An 18,851-nucleotide genomic window follows, 5' to 3' on the forward strand; every position below is an offset into this window, starting at 1 on the left:
CAGATATAGCGAATTGAATTGTCGCAATAATGACTCACAATTCATCGAAAGAAGAAAATAATCACAAAAATGGTTAAAGACTTGCTGTCATATCTAAAACTCAATTTAACTTTAGGGCCATGAAATAGGCCATGTGCCTATACATGAAATAGGCCATGGGCCTATTTCTTCTATGCCGACACTTCTATTCTATTCTATTCTATTCTATTCTATTACCTGCATGAAGGTAGCCCTGGCGACAATGGCCTGCAGGAGGGGAGGCTGTGGTGAGGGGTGGAGCGGTGCCGCCAACAGGCCTCTTGCAAATGAAGCCATGGGGAGTGCCGCAGTTGTCGTCGTTCCAGTAACCAAACTTTTGGGGGTAAACAGCGAGGCACGACTCTTGGTCTGAAACATGGAAGATTCAAATATTTGATATCATTTTAGATCGAAAAATGCTGACAAATGGATTACGCGAGGCACAATTCTTGGTCTGAAACATAAACATACAAATATTTGATAACATTTTGGATTGGAAAATGCTGACAAATGAGATACGAGGAACGATTCTTGGTCTGAAACATAAACATATTTCCATCATTTTCCATCACTTTGGAATGGAAAAAGAGGATTAACATTTTTAAAAGGTCAACAACATGACCCTTGTTTCGAACTTCAAAAATAGCACACGTAATCCCAACTAACATTATTGTTAAGTTCTATCACGTATTACTGGTACGATAGAACTGCAGTCTATCATTCATGGTAAACCAAATTTAATGTGTGAAGCAACTGATTCTAAATAAAGCTCTTGACTTAAAACATTCAAATCATTAGAAAGTGTCGAAATCCTGCAATTTTCATCTGGTAATTTATATTTTCTTATGTTGACAGAGGTGATAAATATGCTATTAGAAATAGATACAAATGCATAAAATTAATGCAAAAGTAACTCTAAACTGACCCAATTCCGAGTTTGGTTCGCCCATGTCCCAATTGGTGAATTCAAAAGGGTCGCCATTGGACCATCGGAATCCTTCTTCATAGTAAGCATAGCCTCCGATCCACAAGCTGTTGTCTGAATATCTGTGTACCTAACGTGACGAGTAAATCGAAGATGTTAATAAAATTCACACCTAACGGGTATTCTCCGGGTAGTATTGACATTATTAATAATAAATCTTCGTGTTCACTATAAAATAATTCAATATAATTATGAGATAACAGGCGTCTAAATCACGATCAGTGTGAACAATTTTGTGGATGTCAAAGGCACAGACTCAATAATTTCAATTAATAAACCATCAATAAACTACGTCTGCAATTGAACTTTAGAGGATCATTTGTTTCTCTGAAAACGTCCGTCGTTCAAAAATTTCAAATTGTATTCCGTTTTCAACATTGGCAAAAACTTCAGATTGAATAAATAGTTCAAGTCATATTAATTACGAGTTCAGAAAACTTGTGTCGAATTTAAATTTATTTTAATATCCATTAATACAATTTCTCAACCTTTTACAGATACGTGAAAACATCGCTCTTAATGTAAAAATATAGTTTTTAAAAGACGCAGAGGTTTGGCTGGCAACACACATCCCATTTTGCATTGCAAACAAACTTACTTTGGAAACCAAGAAACTGTTTTCTTGCTCATCAATCACCGAGGCAAGGTTTGCGCCAAAACTTTCGCATTCTCTCCGAGCTTCGTGCCAAGACTGCGAAGTCGTCTCTGTCTCGGAGAATATCCTGTAGCATTGACCGTTGTTTTGAAGCCACTTTGGATCCTGTGGGAAGTCCACACACTGGACATCTGGTGCGCTGGTGATTGGATGGATGGTGGTCATCGTAAAGCCTGTGGAGATATTGTGTTCATCGTGTGAATATTTTTTATTCTCGTGTACATAGAATACTAAATGTGAGTAATTTAATATTAATTCGGCAACTGAAGGCATTCCTCAGTAACATTGTTATCATTATATGTTATGTTATGTAAAAAAAATTAATTGATCGCCGTTGATGGTTTATAAAGCGTCATCCAAACTGTCAGCGACCAATGAGGATAGTTTTTATATTATTAGTGAACGAATCTTAATTAGATACTTTGTTCAAGTTCATTATGAAAAAAATAGCCACAATTGTTTTCTGACGACGATTTCAATTCAAAGCGAAATAAGACGTTTTAGTAACACGATACCTAGAAATGATTTTCTTATCGATTATTCTGTTTTGAATGCGCGAGAACACGGAGAAAGAATGGGAAAAAATAGATGGCACAGAGTGTTCATTAAGAGGAAGAAGGATTGAGGAGACAGGAAGCAAAAAAAGGCGATATGCGCTTAATTAGGTAAGTAATGTGTATCAGGTGATGGGCTGATGTTGGAAACTCTCGCGAACCGTTATACATGTTGAGGTCAAGTTTCCTAATCGTCTTTTTCTTCGGCGCGCATGCTGGAGGCCAGGTTTGTCAAACTTCACACTTGGTTCATATTCCTTTCCGTGCGTCAACTCGCAAGAGCGCATAGCAGCCTACGAAGTCAATTGCTCAATACCACTGCGCCGGATATCCACCGCATAAGTATGCATAAGTTAATGAAGGTCAATGGTCGTACTGCTTGTGGCCAAACTCACTACGGCCTAACGTCTTTTGGCCTAAGTTACAAACGCTGAAACATTTCTCCACCCAAAAATGAACCTGGAGCAGGACCAAACCTAACCTAATTGGCTGTAAGAAGCTTGAGAGGAGGGGCTAGTGAGCTGGTAAAGCCATAAATTAGCTACAATCGAGTTATGAGTAGGGGGCGGCGTGAATTATAGGTTAGGCCGGATGCTGAATGCCGGATGCCTCCTTTCTGCGCGTCACTGTCGTTGAGTTTCATCAGTCTAGACCCCAGTGTGTAACTGTATCGAACTTTTAAGATTGCATATTCTAATGCATTTTTTGGCGGTGAGGTAGACAGTAAGTGTTTTTATGTGGTGCATTCCGTTAGAGACGGGATGCACCACATAGTTTCGCGCCTCATTAAACATTGTTATTATCACTAGCTTTATTGTTCATACACAAATGTAAATGATCCGAGACTGTCGACTGAGGCCAGGGAGAGGTTCAGTAGAGATCGTCGATTATCGTACATGTCAACAAATTTTGTTGCACGGCCCTAGATGTTCTGTCAGAGATTCGAACAGCTCTCTGGAGCAGCGCGGCGAGAGAGATCTGCTCTCTGGAGCACCGGGCGAGAGAGAGAGAGCTGCTCTCTGGAGCACCGGGCGAGAGAGAGAGAGCTGCTCTCCGGTGCACCGGACGAGCTGATCTATAGAACACCGGGCGAGAGAGAGAGAGCTGCTCTCTGAAGCACCGGGCGAGAGAGAGAGAGCTGCTCTCTGTAGCACCGGGCGACAGAGAGCTGATCTCATCTAGAGCACCGGGCGAGAGAGGGCTGCTCTCTGGAGCACCGGGCGAGAAAGGGCTGCTCTCGGGAGCACCGGGCGAGAGAGCGAGCTGATCTTTAGAGCACCGGGCAAGAGAGGCCTGCTTTCTGGAGCACCGGGCGAGAGAGAGCCGCTCTCGCACAAGACGCACCAAACAAGAACGCCCCCATTTTTTATATTTCATTAGCCCGGTGCAGCTTCTTGATTTTTTGGCTGGGTTAATTATGCTTGATTTGTGGGAAGTGAGATCGTTGGCGGTACATTTTACACATTTCGTTTAAACGTGTTACGAACATTTTATGGAGTCACTATTTTAGAATATGTAACCATTATGAAACTACAGTCAAACAAGTGATGGCCGTATTGGCATTTTGACTGCAGAATTTTATTGTAAAACTCTAAAGCGCTTAGATTCATTTTAATGATTAAATTCGTTTTCTCTGGTAATAATATTCACAAATTCCAATTATTAATTTTTCCATTGAAAGGCAAGTTCCGACAAATACGATGATAAAGAATTGTTTGTCCTCCCAGACACTAACATCGAAGCATCAAAATCACAGTTTGCAGCGAAAAACCTCTACAATACAGTCTTCAGTCATGCATGCAAGAAAACTGGCCCGCAGTTGGAGCTGAATTATAGTAACAAACCTTGCGGGGCTTCGCAGATGTAAGGAAGGTAGCCGTCGCAGTAAGAGTCGTACCACAGGAAGGTCTCGATGAGCACGCTGACGCAGTCTTCCCTGTTTAAGTGAGAGTCGGGCTGTCCGTTCGCCCAATGCAGGAAATCTGTCGCGGTCGAGTCCAGCCAAGAGTACCCACCTGTTGAGAAAATAAAATCATTGTAATATTAAATCGTCAACGCAGAGCATCGTCCATCTAAAAATAAAGTTCAAAAATTGTGATGCATATGATTTTTATTAGGCTACCATTCGGAGCCTAATTTAATTCCAGCCTGGGGTCCGCGGACCTCTCGTTGTCTGAAAGTTGTCGGGTCCTGGTGGTGATGCGGTGCCACTACAGGAAAGAGTGGAATAGAGCAAGAGTGACCAGTAAGAGGAAGGAGATATGGAAAAGACAGTTGAAGAGGAGAAGGCGCATAGCGCATCATTGGACTGGCTGTAGGTTTGAGGGGTTTGATTGGGGTTGGGGAAGGGGAGACCTGTCAGGAGGGCTTTGGATAGTTACACGGGGGATGGGTGATGGGAGGGTGGTGGTTTTATTCACATTATTTACATTTTAAGCACAGTTAAACATAAGTAATGACAATGCGCACTCGCTGTTTACATGCGTTTTCGTTTTGTTCCATTTACTAATTTAATTTAATATTTCAAGTGAAATTAATGGGATGGGGGTTATACAGGTACTGACAATTGATGATGATGAAGGTGGTGAGGTTGAGTCGCTCAAGACTCGGAGAAAGGTCATAGGGCTCGGTTAGTTTAGTTTGTGATTGGCTTTAGGTCACGTCTTTCCTGTGAGTCTCTCTCTCTGTGGGTCGCGTCATGCAGTCCGTCAGCAAAATTGGGTCCCTGCACCTGCATGGTCGTGGTTGCGGAGAATGGCCGACCAGGCGTAGCGGGCCCGTCGTAGCGTATTGTATGGTGATGTAGGTTTTTCGACGAGCTCTACCCAGACACGGTTGCTACAACTGAAGTGCGGATGAGGCATGGCCAGCTACGTAGGTTGTGTGGCTACTTGTACAAGGGTGGAGGTGAGGGACCTAGAGCAAGTATTTTGGAGCCATGGAATGACCAGTTTTGCTTTGCTATGATATCGGAAGGGAACGTGAGATGAATGAAGAGCTGAGGGTCGTATGTTTCTATGGTAGACTAGGTTTTACGTGCTTGCTGATAGAGGATTGTGTGTATAGTGGTGATGCCACATTGTTTGTGTAGTCTATTTGTGAAGCTAGAATGTCTGTCCATTGCGTGTTTCCGATGGATCTCAGTGCGTTTCCTGGATTTTTTGCAGTTAGATAAGGTGTGTATTGATGGATAAATGAGAGATTACGTACAAAGAAGAGACATGCTATGTTCGGGAGAGATGATGGAATCTGTATATTTCATGTGCATTTATTGAAGTTCCTTCTTTCCTAACTGTAACTTGGGACCTAAAAAGGACCTTGGTACCTGTAACTTGGGTCTATGAATATGTCACTTGCTTTTTGTCTAGTGATTGGGATGATTTTAAACTTTATGGTGTTGGTCCTAATTAGCCATTTATTTTCCTATGCGTTTATCTGTTGGATGGCATGTTGTGTTTGTAGTGCTGCATAGTTATGTTTGTAACGTCCTGTTGTTATTTGTGTAACATCATCTGCAAACGCTATGGGTTCTGTGTTGGATACTGGCGGTGGGAGGTCATTTGTGTAGAAGCTGTAAAGAGTGGGGGAGAGACAAGCACCTTGGGGGACACCTGTGTTATTGCCTATTCTGATGGATGCTGTTCTGTCCGTGATGTAGTCTGCTGGTGTTTTTGTAAAGGATTGGTGGAGATTGGGTTAGATAATTCCATGTTGTAGTTCGGTGTGCTAGGCAGTGTCCAAGGACTTGTTCACATCGCGGAGCACTATTTCAGTGGTGCGTCTTTGTGCTAGGTGAACGGCGAGTGTTTTGTGGAATTTGCTGATTGTGTGTTGAGCTGTGTTGTCTAGCGCTGTGTATGTAGTGGATGGTGAAATGTTCGTGTAATATGTCGTTCATTTTTCATCAAATTAATGTTGTGAAGCATCAGGTTTGGGAAGGAAGATCATGATGACGTGTTTTAGTGAGTCGGGAAAATAATCAGTGAAAATGGAGTGATTTAAATTGATAAAAGGTAGTGGATCGTGTTTTTGGGTTTGTGGTTGAATTGGAGGGTTGTGATGCCTGTGGGACCGCATCCGCTTTCTGTTTAACTGCTGTTAGTACGCACAGTAGTTCTCTAATGGTGATGGGTAGGGAGTCTACTTAGTAGAGTCAAATTAGGTCGCCTTGATTGCCTGGATGAATGAAGTGTTTATTTTGGTTGACGTTGTCTTGTATGGATTGGATGTGTTCAGTGTCAACGTTTCCATTGTCTGTGTCATTCCGAGTGCAAACGTCCTGCCAGTGTTTCCGGAAGATGGGCTATTTTTGTTCTGGCGTGCTATGTTGAATGTTGTTAAGGTCGAGGTATGGGATGGTCTGTTTTTTATTGGAACCTAGCATCCGTTTTAAGGAAGATCAGAATTTTCTGCGATCTATTTGCTTTTCCTTGCGATCTGTTTGCCTTTCTCGTTGATGAGGTCCATTCATGACTTTGTTTGCAAATGCCTGTATGATGTGTGTAGTTGTTGGCGAAAGGTTATGCGTTGTCTGCTAAGAGCTAGCGATGGACCCTGGGTATGGATGTTTTAACGAATGACGGTGTGATGTGCCCGCGTTGTTGTGAAATGCTCTGTTGTTGGTTCAGACTGTGTCTGGTGATGTTCTGCTGGTGTGTGTGTGATGAGGGCTAGGAGGTATGAACCGATGTGGGTGTACTTGCGCAGGCTTATGAGTGAGTGTAATTCTTTACCTATGTGGTTGGAGTATGTATGTATGTTGTGGTTGTGTAATGTCCACAGATATTTGCTCGATCTTGTGTTTGATTTTCTCGTTCTGCAGCTGTTATTCGTGTTGTATTTTCTATTTGCGGTATGAACAATTGCTGCAAGTACGAAAGTCATTATGGCAATTGAAGTACTTTTCGTATGTGTATGCGCAATCCTTGGCAGCACATTCTTAATTTGTTTCCTTTGTTCTGTGCAGAAATTGAAATTTATGCGGGTTTGTTACATTTATTCATAAGGATGTATTAAGAATCTTATTTAAGAAACAAATTAGCTTCAATATTTGTTCATTGAATGGGTCGCTATAAAGTATACCAAAAGAAGGTATATTTGCACTTTCAACTTCATTTGCGATCGTTATATGACTCCTCCATTATCTGATTGATTTCCTTCATAATTTCAGTAAGGACTCCCTGTATGACTACATAAACTCGTTAAATTTAATTACAATTATACTAGGTTATCAGCAGTATACGCTTTAGTTTCATAGCTAAATATTACATTCTTCTTGAGAAAAGTCAGCAAGGAATAATCTTCCTTGCTTCTGTCAAAACCGGCATCTAAATCTTTCGACCTCGGAAGTGAGACATGAATTTAGAAGTGCTACGTGAGAATTATGCTGCATGAATTTCACCTAATTTATTCCCCACTCGCCCGTATTTTCTACCTAACGCGTCAACCATCCATCACGTCTGATGATACCCGGAGGCAGAGCTCTTGATCTTAAAGTTCATGTCGGTAAATTTTAAAGCCGACATGTTGAGGCCTGAACTTTTCTCGACGTTCTTATGAGCTAAATGTTTGGATTAAAATTAGAGAAGATATTTCGCTTCATATGAAAAGTTAGCATTAGAGCATTTTGAATTCATTAGCAATCGAGCTCCGGTGAACAAAATTAAACCGCTGGTCTTCTCATTCATTCAATGAGCTGTTCATTGCCATTTGTGGTTGGGTGTAATCCGAGCATAATTAAATTTAAGGGTAACTGGTCCATAGGCTTCTGAAAGTGGCAAGTACAGCTATATAATCACATTCAACAGAATAATGAAGCATGTGACTTAAATACCAATCAAAGGTGTCATAAATAGCCGTTCATCGACCGAGGAATGACAATATTATAAAAATCAATTCTCACTCAACACTGCTGCCAAAGTGATCACTTCAAAATGTAAATAATTTTTTTAATTTATAAATCATAAATTTTTGTGCTATGTTAAGTGAATTCACTTGTGTTATAAGATAAATGTTGAACTTGACTAATCAAGTTTAGAATTCGATTGTCATTTCGATTCTCGGTACCACATCAACTGTTATTGAAATGATGATTCACGTATAAAATAAAGACAAATAAAAGCCCAACGCACCATTGTCGGCACCGTGCACGAGGCCAGTCCAGAAGAATGAGCTGTTGATCGAGGCAAAGTCTGGGAGCCTGGGGGAGGGAACCTCTGGATTACTGAATTTCACCTCGCATAATTCATCTCAATGGAGTGACTGCGACTATAAATGAGAAGTATTGCTTATATAAAACCATGTTAGAAAAGAAAATGTCAATGTTACATAAAATTAATTTAATTTACAAGAACCTTTTGTTCGAAAAAAACTATGTTTCTGAGAGGTTATAGTTTTGAAATACATAACTAGCAGTTTGGGAGCCCGTATATACATCGGGGCCAACATTTGATCCAATTTATAAAATAGATTTGAATAATTGTGAAAAATATTTCGTATGTCCTTACAGTCCTGCTTTTTCATAAAACGTGGTTTGATGGCTGCAAAGTACTAGTTTTGAGTGAGAAATCAGCAATTAATTGATCAATGGTTAAAAGATAGAGATCGACGTTTATACTTAATCTTTTATTACGCTTCCCAGGCTCACTTTCTGAGGAAGATTTCTTCCTGTTCGCTGTGGATGCTGACCAAATTTCCGCCAAACTGAGCACAAGCTGCCTGTGCCAGTCCTTGAGATTTCTCGTCAGTCATGACCTGCATAAGTACCAAGTCAGAATTACGAGAGGAAAAAAGGTAAAAAGAAATAGAATTTATTCAGAGTGTAAATATGTGCTTACAGTTACAATAGAGAAACGCTAGCGCGTGAGTGACACTAAAAGTTTACGTAATTGTACATGAAACGAAAAACATTTAATAACATGAGTGAAAAGTTAAATATTTTGGGACATGACTATGTGCAAACATTAACTTGGTATTGGCTATCAATACATAACGATTTACTTCACATTGTAGCATCACATACGAAAATAGGACAGTTCTGACGTGCATTGCGCTATATAACCTGTTTCATTACTTATGGGCTGCGCATAACATCTAACCATAACATTTTACAGGACGACCAGCCATACCTTGTAACAAGACTGCGTGGAGGTGTAAAGTGTCCAGCCAGCAGGACATAGTGCTGGACCCGCAGTTGTGACGGGAGGCGCTATGGTGGTGTAGCCATCACGCTTGTATTCACCTATGGAGGTAATTGGCTTGTGCAACTCACCGCATATAATAGAAATTCTCTGGAAACATAGTTTTAAAGTTTAAATTTTATTTTGAAAAAGGTGTAAATTTATCTGAAATTAATTTCTAGTGAGTTTCGCAAGCGTTAGAAAATTGAGAAATCTATTTCACACGCTAAAATCAGCAATATTGTTCAGTGAGTTCAAAATTCAAGCATAAATAAATCATAAAATTACAGGCACAATATAAATTGCCTTTTGGAACTGCATTTGCTCAACTTCATAAACTCTAAAGTGTCAATTTCTGCTTCAGTGCCGTTCTTACAGGAGAAAAAATGAAAATAACAGATATAATGAGCAAGGTTTTTTTGTAACATTGAATAAGATCTATCTTAGAACTGAGTCACACTATATGCTGACATTTAATTAAAACCGAATAAACAGACAGGTATTGGCATCTTATAGTAAAAAAAGATCTCGTGTTTATGCATGACTTGAATTTTATTACCCAGGCATGCAAGGTTTCTTTTGTACGGTTAGTTTACTATTATATTTCCAGTCGAGCCGTGCAGAAATATTCCACGAGACATGGCGATAAATGTTACGCAAATACAAACTACACTTCGCCGAGGACCGCGTCAATATAATTGCTGCGACGAATCTCTTAAAATTTGTTGTGATGAATCTCAAAAATTAGGCGATGAATAAATCATTGCTAATTTTATTTATATCAATTATTGAGGAACACTAACTTACTTCAAGATGCCAAAATTAGACATCCTGACGCCAACCAATTCACGTCCGAAAATTCCTTCAAGGAAATTAACGGGAAGAACGTGTTGCTGCATTTACAATGTGGCAACGCGTGTTGACAATCCCTCAGAATGCTATTTATTCAAAGTACTATTTTGTAGTGAAAACAGTTTGAAGTACCATTTTCTCCAAGAAAGTGTAATTTTTGTTATCATACATATAAGCTAAAAAACTCCAAAATAAATTCGATGAAAGTAATTTTTTGTATGCAGTTGAAAGGTTGCCGCAAAAATTTTCCCTCCAACAAAGGAAGCAGCTTCACACTGGGTAACTAGAACTGTATAAAACGATGCTTCATTTACCACTTTGAGATAAACTCTAGTCAAATAATCGTAAAGCAAGACTTTAGAATAATCTCACTTATACTCGTATCATGAAACAAATTTCATGATACGAGTATAAGTGAGAAACATTTCGAGGAAGAGAAATGCCAGGCCAGGACTTGGATTAATGTGACTAGAAATATTTTCCTGTAATGAATGCTAAAAGTTTGCTCTGTATATTATTTGAACAGGTGGTTGTGTAAATTATGTGCAGCCGTTAAGTTATCATGAATTCATATTGAACATTTTTGTAAGTGACAACGGGTTTGTCGAAAGTTACTCACAAATGAACGGGTAACTTACGCATGAACGTGTAACTTACAGAAGAATGGGTAATTTAAGGAAGAGCAAGGTAACTTTCAAATTAACGAGTAACTAATAGATAGCCAGATATAGCTTGCAGATAAACGGATGAATAAGTAACAAGAGGAGCAGATAACTTTCAAAGGAGCGCGTAACATAAAGATTAACAGGTATCTTCAAAATGAACGAGTAAGTTACTGATGAGCAGGTAAATAATAAATTAAGTGATAACTAAACAGAGGGGAAATAAACTTACAAATAAACGGATAACCTAAAGACTGAGTGGCAACTTACTAATTAACGAGTAACTTACGGATGAACAAGGAACTAAGAAATGACAGGGGAACTTACAAATCCACCAGCAATTGGCAAATAAATGTTTCCCTCCCCTGAATTCACAATCTTTCCCCTAACTCGCGAATAAACGGGTAACTCACGAATAAACGGGTAACCCACAAATAAACAGGTAACTTACAAATGAACAGTTAACTCACAAATGAACGGTTAACTCGCAAATGAACGGCCAACTCCGCCTGAACTGTTGACTCAAAAATGAACAGTTAACTCACAAATGAACAGTTAACTCATCAATTAACGGATAACTCCGCTTGAACTGTTGACTCAAAAATGAACAGTTAACTCACAAATGAACAGTTAACTCACAAATGAACGGTTAACTCACGAATGAACAGTTAACCCACAAATAAACGGTTAACTCACAGGAGAACGGCCAACTCACAACTAAATAGTTAACTTACATAAGAACGTTTTACTCACAAATAAAGGGGTTGTTGTTCATGCAGTCGCTGATGTACCACAGACCCAAGGAAGCCTCGTCGCCAGACGCATAAGCGCATTCTCCCACGTCGGTGTCTGTTGCAATTATTTCAAAGCTCTTTTATCACTTACAGGCTCAAACTCGCACAAATAAATGAATGCTTGATAATTACCCCACGTAAATTTGGAAACTAGAGTAAGAATAGACTTTTGGTATTAATAGAGTTGTCGGGCAGTGTAATAAACTGAGAAACTATAAGACGATGCATTCGTTTCTCGGCTTAGCCTCATACCACATAAAAATTTGCCCCATCCTATTTTTTTAATCGTGATTGAGATCCTACGGACACGATATTTTCAAAGGGTATCAAGATTGGAGCAAAATGTTTGAAGCTAAAAAAGTACTCATATATAATACAACAATCTTAGTACAACGTGGTCATCTCATCCTTGCATTATTGTAATGATTGAACTTAGGAAATAAATCTCGCACCTGGCTGGTATTCTCCCCAGCTGCTGTACGTGAAGTCTGTGCCATCGTCCCATCTGAAGCCGATGGTGCCGTCATTGTTGACCATTTCTTGCAAGCCGATCCAAACGTGACCGCCGAGCTCACCAAGATGTGCGGCTAGGAATGCTCCTTCAACTCTTTTAAAAATAACGAAAAATTATCTTCTTAGATCATAGTATTGGAACCGACTATATAATATATTACAAATAAATTGGTGTTTGGTGTATCAGGTTCAACACTGATTTTTAATTGATTATAATAAATCGGTGTACCAGTCTTTAGACTCTTTAACCACATGCACTCGTGAACCGTTTCCCTCATTAAAAGTCCTTAATTCATGGATTCACGGATTGCTAGTTAAGATACATTTTGAAAATTATTCAAAATTTTATCATTATATTTACAGGCGGGTGAGATGTGACACAAAATATGTTCAATTGAAAATGTATGGATAGTAATGAATTTCATGTGCATTTCATTTGCATCATTTTGAGAGTTTCTAAATTAATATTTTGTAATGTTTCTCTTCCAACACCTGCCAGTAAACTTTGTTTGGAACAGGTCACTCAAAAACTACGAAAGCAGAAGCATTGTTTGTTTATTAAGTTCAGAAAATGATGCACTCTTCAAATTAGTCACAGTGTAAGCCTCAATTTTCTAGGAATAAGAAATCAGGTTTGAGAATCGATATACGTGTGTCAGCAGTCCACGTTGACTTCTCCATGTAATTGACTTGATATTCTAATTAAAATTTTCATCCATGTGGTGAAGAAAAACAAGAAAGAAGTCCAAGAAAAAAATTACAAGAGTGTTTTTCAGAAGGAAGCACATATTAAACACTAGCATTTTTACTCGGGGTCGATAAAATCCCAAAGAATCGTGAATCTTATTTTCAAGAATATCGATTACGTCGCAGCTTGTGTAATTTTCAAACTTTGCCCCTTCAGACAGACATTCCACATTCATTTTTCAATAATGCCTGAATATTTAGATATTTTTATAGCATTCAAATTTACTCAATTGAAACCCAAAATTTTAATTTTTCTGCATACTTGTTTTACACTGCTCCATAATGCAACCGATAAATATAAAATTTCAGATCTAAGTAATATCCCGACACAACATGTATTGTGGGCAGGAGCTGAAATCCGCAATGCTCGGCTAATTTATAGAAGTTAACTAAGTTACGAATTGCTATATTCATTCTGATTGTTAAAGTTGTAAATTTCTATAAATGAAATTCGCTAGACCTAAATCTTAGTGGGTCGCCAACTGAAAGCCTAACCAGGCTTTGTAGAAGATGCCACTTCTCTCACTTACTGGTCTTTTATGCTGACGACGTGACCTCCAGGTATAAGACTTGAACAATTGGACTTCGCAGTTTTGTAGTTTGTTTTGTAACTCATTTTTGAATAACATGAAGTGCCGTGATAAAGATCATCATTCTGCAAAGAATGGAAGATCAATAATTACCTAAACACGTTGAAAATTTTAAGTTTTATGATCTATATAAAAATTGAAAGATTATAAATGATTTCTGAATTAGAAGTTAAATTTCACAAGAAATTCAGCACAAACACGAAGCAAATTTTAACAGGATGCGCACACTGAAGTTTCGCATCGAGCATCAAACACCGTTACGTTTGTTGTGAAAAATTTGTAGCGAAGACATTGTGAGAAATCACTGTTGTCTAAAATTCAAAACAAAAACGATATCAGTCTTTAAATGTTACATTTGACTGTGCGAAATGTTTATTTAAAGTTTAGTAAAGACAATCAAGTCCGTTTAGTCGTCCGGCATGCGTGCCCTTAAGGTTGATACCTACAAAGATATACTGCATTGTTTTGTCGACCTCTTCAAAAAATATAACTCAGTACTCACTGCAATGAGTGACAGAGAGCGCATTTTCTCGTCGACGAAAACGTGAAGTCACGGACGGACGGACGGACATGACGAGCACAATTGCTTTTTTTTCCATAAATGAGAAAATGCGCTTAAATGAACGTCATTAATAAAGACGCATTGCCCAATAATGGCAAAATATTTCTCTGAGAGGCAAAATGCTGACACAATCAGCATTTTGTGCTGTGGAAATGCTGTCACAAAAATTTTCCACACAAACCACAGCACGGTGCTAATCAACTCAACTGTACAAAATTTTCTAAATCCCAGAGAAACCTCGTCAATGAATGTACTTATACTATGACTGCGTATACTATAATACTATGTACGTATATTATGACGACGTACTTGAAGTATGTCCTTTACTATGACGACGCTGGATTGTACTTATACTTTCCCAAATCCCAAAGAAACCTCGTCAATGAATGTACTTATACTATGACGACGTACTTATGCTATGTACTTAGACTTTTCATATCCCATAGAAACCTCATCAATGAATGCATTTATTTCTCAAGGCGCAAAAGGTCTATCACACTGCATGGCGTTCGGATGAGCGCCTATATATACTGTATATGAACCGTTGTGTCTGGTATAATGAATCTGGATGCAAAATGCCATCGTGTTATCATTACAGAAAACATAGATGTTGATTCTGAATACAGATTATTACATTTGCTTGACCGTTCAAGAGAGAATGGGCAGAGGAAGGGGTACCTGTACTGTTTTTTTTCAAGAGTTGATCACGAGTTACATGGTATACGTATACGACAGATTTCATTGTGCTAGTTTGGTCACTAAAAATTTCGCTCGCCGTTATTTTTGAATATAGTGAAGAAAGGACTTAAATTTCAATGCATACTGTATATCAAAGTATTAACTGCAAGAAATATATTGTGAGTTGAAAGTTGTCGGATAACGATTATGAGTTCAATTAATCATAATTTGGAAAGACAATTTTCTGAAACACATTTTCAACGTGGTGATTAAATTAAGACGAAAAAAATGCTTTAAAAATAGTTCAATGCATGGTTATGATTGAATATTAAACAAAATCGAACTCCATTCCAATACTGACTTCAGATTAAGTTTGTTGGGCGCACTGAGTCCATTTCTCGTTTACTACCGCTGCCAGAAGGGTCTATTAGGAATTTTATTACAGAAAATAGTAACTCGGTTTATCGGCTTGAAAAATTCTCGGTTTATCGAAACACTTTGACACTCTTATAATATGAAAAACAGCTGAACGAATGAATATTTCTTCTCATTTAGTCCAGAAATTCCTCCGAGTAGTTTAATTAAGTAGTGTCCGATGGCGCCGTAGTAGGAGCAAGTTTATTTCAACGATGAAAAGTGTAGCAACTTCTGTCTGACAACAATACCCTATTCTAAATTTCGTCCGCACGTTTGCCATGGTAAGACGCTAGTCATGGGGTGTTGGCACAAATCATGACCACGAACCATGAGAAATTACATCGACGAATGAACACTCGTACGTTTTCTATGTTAAATGAGGGAAACTAGAGGGAATAATTGATACGTTCGAGTGTGCGCTAGTGGGATAATGTGTGAATGTGGGAGAATGTTTCATACTGGTCAATGGTAAAATGGTTGGTACTGGTGAACGTGAGAATATCTGTGGCACTGTGTTATGTTCTTTACTGAGTACTGGTGAATGCGGTAGATAGTGCGATACCCGTATGAAAGGGGAAGAATGTTCCATGCTGGTGGATGGCCAAGAATATTAGCTACTGCTCTTTGGTGTAAAACTTTTGTTTTTTATTAGAAAATTGGGATGAATTCTTTGTGTTTTTCAATGTGGCAGAATGTTTGGTAATGTTGTAGTAATTTTTTCCCGTGCAGATTGGAGCTGACGATTCAATAAAAAAATCAATAAATGTTTCAAGTTCTTTTCGTCACAACTAAAACTTTACCGATGTATTTTCTTGTCCTGCTGGAAAAAGATCAATTTCTACATTCCTTTGTCCACAACTATACTTTTTTCCAGTGTTTGATTTATGTTCTCTGTTCTTTCTTTTCATTTTATGAATTGGATAAAAACTCGTCGTAGGCAATAAACTACGTACTCCTCCCTACTTCCCTTTAAGGGAAGATAGGTTTTTACTTGTCTGATTTCAGATTTGACCGAGCACATCCTGTAAGGTATCAAATGCCTATAAAACTCGCGTTCTAAGGTAGCCAGAGAATTTTTTTATGTTTATTTGTGTAAAAAATATGATGATTTTTAATATTGTATCATGTATATATATGCATTAATTCCTTATACAGTCACAGGTAACACAGACATTTTATTACAAGTAATATACATATGATGCGCTAGGGAAAGAACAAAGTCAGTTTGAAATTAGCAGCAAAAATGCTTATCAACACTTACAAAATTGTATCGAAACCATTTTTTTTATTAGTGTAATGTGTGCATGATTTGCATTGATATTTAATCTAGTTATGATTTGAATTTAGCCTTAAAAGAACATTTGACTCCAGGCCCTAAAAATTGTTAATTATTTTTATTTGGAAATGAGAAAAATCCACCTATTCTCAATGTATTTTTTTTCATTTTTAACGCATCATTCACACCAGTCGGTACGAGGTACTACTCACACTAATACATCCAGATGACGGCGGTAAAAGGCTGGTTATTGTGGCAGGTTTCTTGCACAAATAATATTCTTCAGAAGCACAACCGTCCAACGACTCCCACAGCAGACCACAGAATTGGGCCAAGAAGAAGCAGGTATTTGAAGTAGGAGCTGAAACATACGAGAATACATGTATATATGAAAAATATGACAAAAATCATCATACGGAAGATCCCTGACAAAAAAAAAACACAATAGATATTGTCAGCGTAGCTGTATAGGTATTGAAATATTACTAGAGTCTTTCGTTTTATTTTGACGAATATTTTTTCAATTGTAACATATTTTGCAAATAAGAACTCCGATGAATTTGCTTTTAATGTAAACACTTGTCCAAGATTATTTTAGATTACTTATAAAATCCTTCGAAGGAAAAATGAAAAGCATTCCTGTCCCGAGGAGATATTAATTAAAATCCCATTTTCTTGTAGGATTCGCACACACATACTATTATGTATTCGACTTCATTTTTTTTTTGCTTCAGACTAATCTTTTCACAGGTAATATTCTACATATTTTTTCACCATTTTTACATCATAATCGTGTTGCATGAATGTTCTTTATTTTATTTATGCCAAGTTAAACCTAATCATTTACCAAATCGAAATAAGAATCATACTCTAGATTAGTGGTGCCCAAACTAATTAGGACGGAACCAGTATTTGCTATATCCAAAGTGCTGTGCCCCTCACATTTCGACGGAAACTGAAAATTCCCTTTTATTTATCAGAACAATCTCGTTTCTATATTAAGGGTAGCGTCTACCCCAAAAATTATCTCGGCTATTTACAAACGGATCACTCTGAAACTTGGTACACATATGTAAAATGGAAAAAAACTCACATTTTGTTACCCCCACCCGCCCCCCTTTCATGAAATGTCGTGAAGTCATAAATCAACGTAGAGAGATGGCAGTGGTACCGTTGGATAGGGCAGAATGTCAGCTTAAAAATTAGTATGAAAACCGAAAAAGTAAAAATTTTCAATTTTAGGGTAGACCTTAAACAAGAGCAGAATATGTAATAATAAATTGCTTCTGATCTTTACCAGCTTAATAACAACTATTCATTTAATAAGTTTTTCTAATGAGAATGATGCCCTTGCTCTTTTGCAACACATTTGTGTGACTCATGATACTTCCCTTGTATTCTTCAGATTTGATTTTACCACCAATAGGGCCAAGCTATCATTTCAGCAGAGGAATGTGGATGAAAAAAATTAAAACCTTCAGGGCCCCTTCTTTGGCCTGAGGTGAGTAGATATGCTCATTAAATAAGAAAATAGAGCTGCAGTAGTTTTGTTTTCATGGATCTCGAATTTTACGAAGACTTCGTTGACGAGCTACAAGAAGTTTTCATGCAGGTTATCGGTGATATGGTGGATCTGGACCTCTTCATTTTATTAAGTATTCTGAAAATAGCGTCTGAAAACTTCCTGGACAATGAAAAAGTGCTTTGTGATAACTAGTTGCAGCTGTACGTAAGGTGTTCTCCAACGAATGCGACGCATTTATTTGCAACTACCATTCCTCTGAGAGCTAACTTGTCTGTGGAAGCCTTGATGGCATCGAATGCATTATGATGGTAGTTCCTGAGCACTGTAGTAGCCAGTTGAAACTTGAAAGCAATGAAAATTCCACAAAAATTCATACAATTCATACAATTCATACAACCGTTTTTGAGTCCAGCTCCATCGTTAGCTGAAAATTCTAGAACACTGGTAAATCCTTCCATTTTATGTGCGAGCGTCCTTAGTTTATACATACAGTTGTGCACGATGTGCATCTGCGTCCGTCGGGATGACGTCTCGCAATCTTTATTCTAGGGCCGCAAAACATAGAGGAGGATTTATAGAACTGATCACTTACTCACGCCTCTTATAATAGGCTGTGTGCACTCACGCCAAGCAGTGCGATGTTCCAATTTCTGATAGTGATTGCAAAGTTTTAGTTTCATCTTTCGGTGTTTCCGATTTTGTAATTTCAGAATCATTATATATTTCCAAACAGAGACCAAGTTTTAGTTCAGCTTTTAGCTCTTACCCACTTGAAGTTGTAAATAGATAGGTTTTAGCGTTTATGTTTTTTTAGTACCGACTATACTAATTACTGATTTACCTGT

The 18,851-nt window shown here is 38.2% G+C and overlaps 1 protein-coding gene across 1 annotated transcript in view; it reads right to left on the reverse strand.

The window, feature by feature from the left end:
* The window catches only part of LOC108666795 (macrophage mannose receptor 1), a gene marked incomplete at its 5' end in the record, with an annotated part of 79,894 nt that overhangs the window by 20,320 nt on the left and 40,723 nt on the right, over positions 1-18,851 (reverse strand). Inside the window, 11 exons of the mRNA XM_018153720.2 lie at positions 217-387; positions 944-1,073; positions 1,602-1,831; positions 4,057-4,227; positions 8,344-8,411; positions 8,859-8,965; positions 9,340-9,452; positions 11,658-11,753; positions 12,151-12,305; positions 13,489-13,613; positions 16,694-16,842. Coding sequence (XP_018009209.1) covers positions 217-387; positions 944-1,073; positions 1,602-1,831; positions 4,057-4,227; positions 8,344-8,411; positions 8,859-8,965; positions 9,340-9,452; positions 11,658-11,753; positions 12,151-12,305; positions 13,489-13,613; positions 16,694-16,842 — 1,515 coding nt within the window. The remainder of the gene's footprint in view (positions 1-216; positions 388-943; positions 1,074-1,601; positions 1,832-4,056; positions 4,228-8,343; positions 8,412-8,858; positions 8,966-9,339; positions 9,453-11,657; positions 11,754-12,150; positions 12,306-13,488; positions 13,614-16,693; positions 16,843-18,851) is intronic.

This window comes from Hyalella azteca, unplaced genomic scaffold, assembly GCF_000764305.2.
Source record: "Hyalella azteca isolate HAZT.00-mixed unplaced genomic scaffold, Hazt_2.0.2 contig9811, whole genome shotgun sequence".
Lineage (NCBI taxonomy): Eukaryota > Metazoa > Arthropoda > Malacostraca > Amphipoda > Hyalellidae > Hyalella > Hyalella azteca.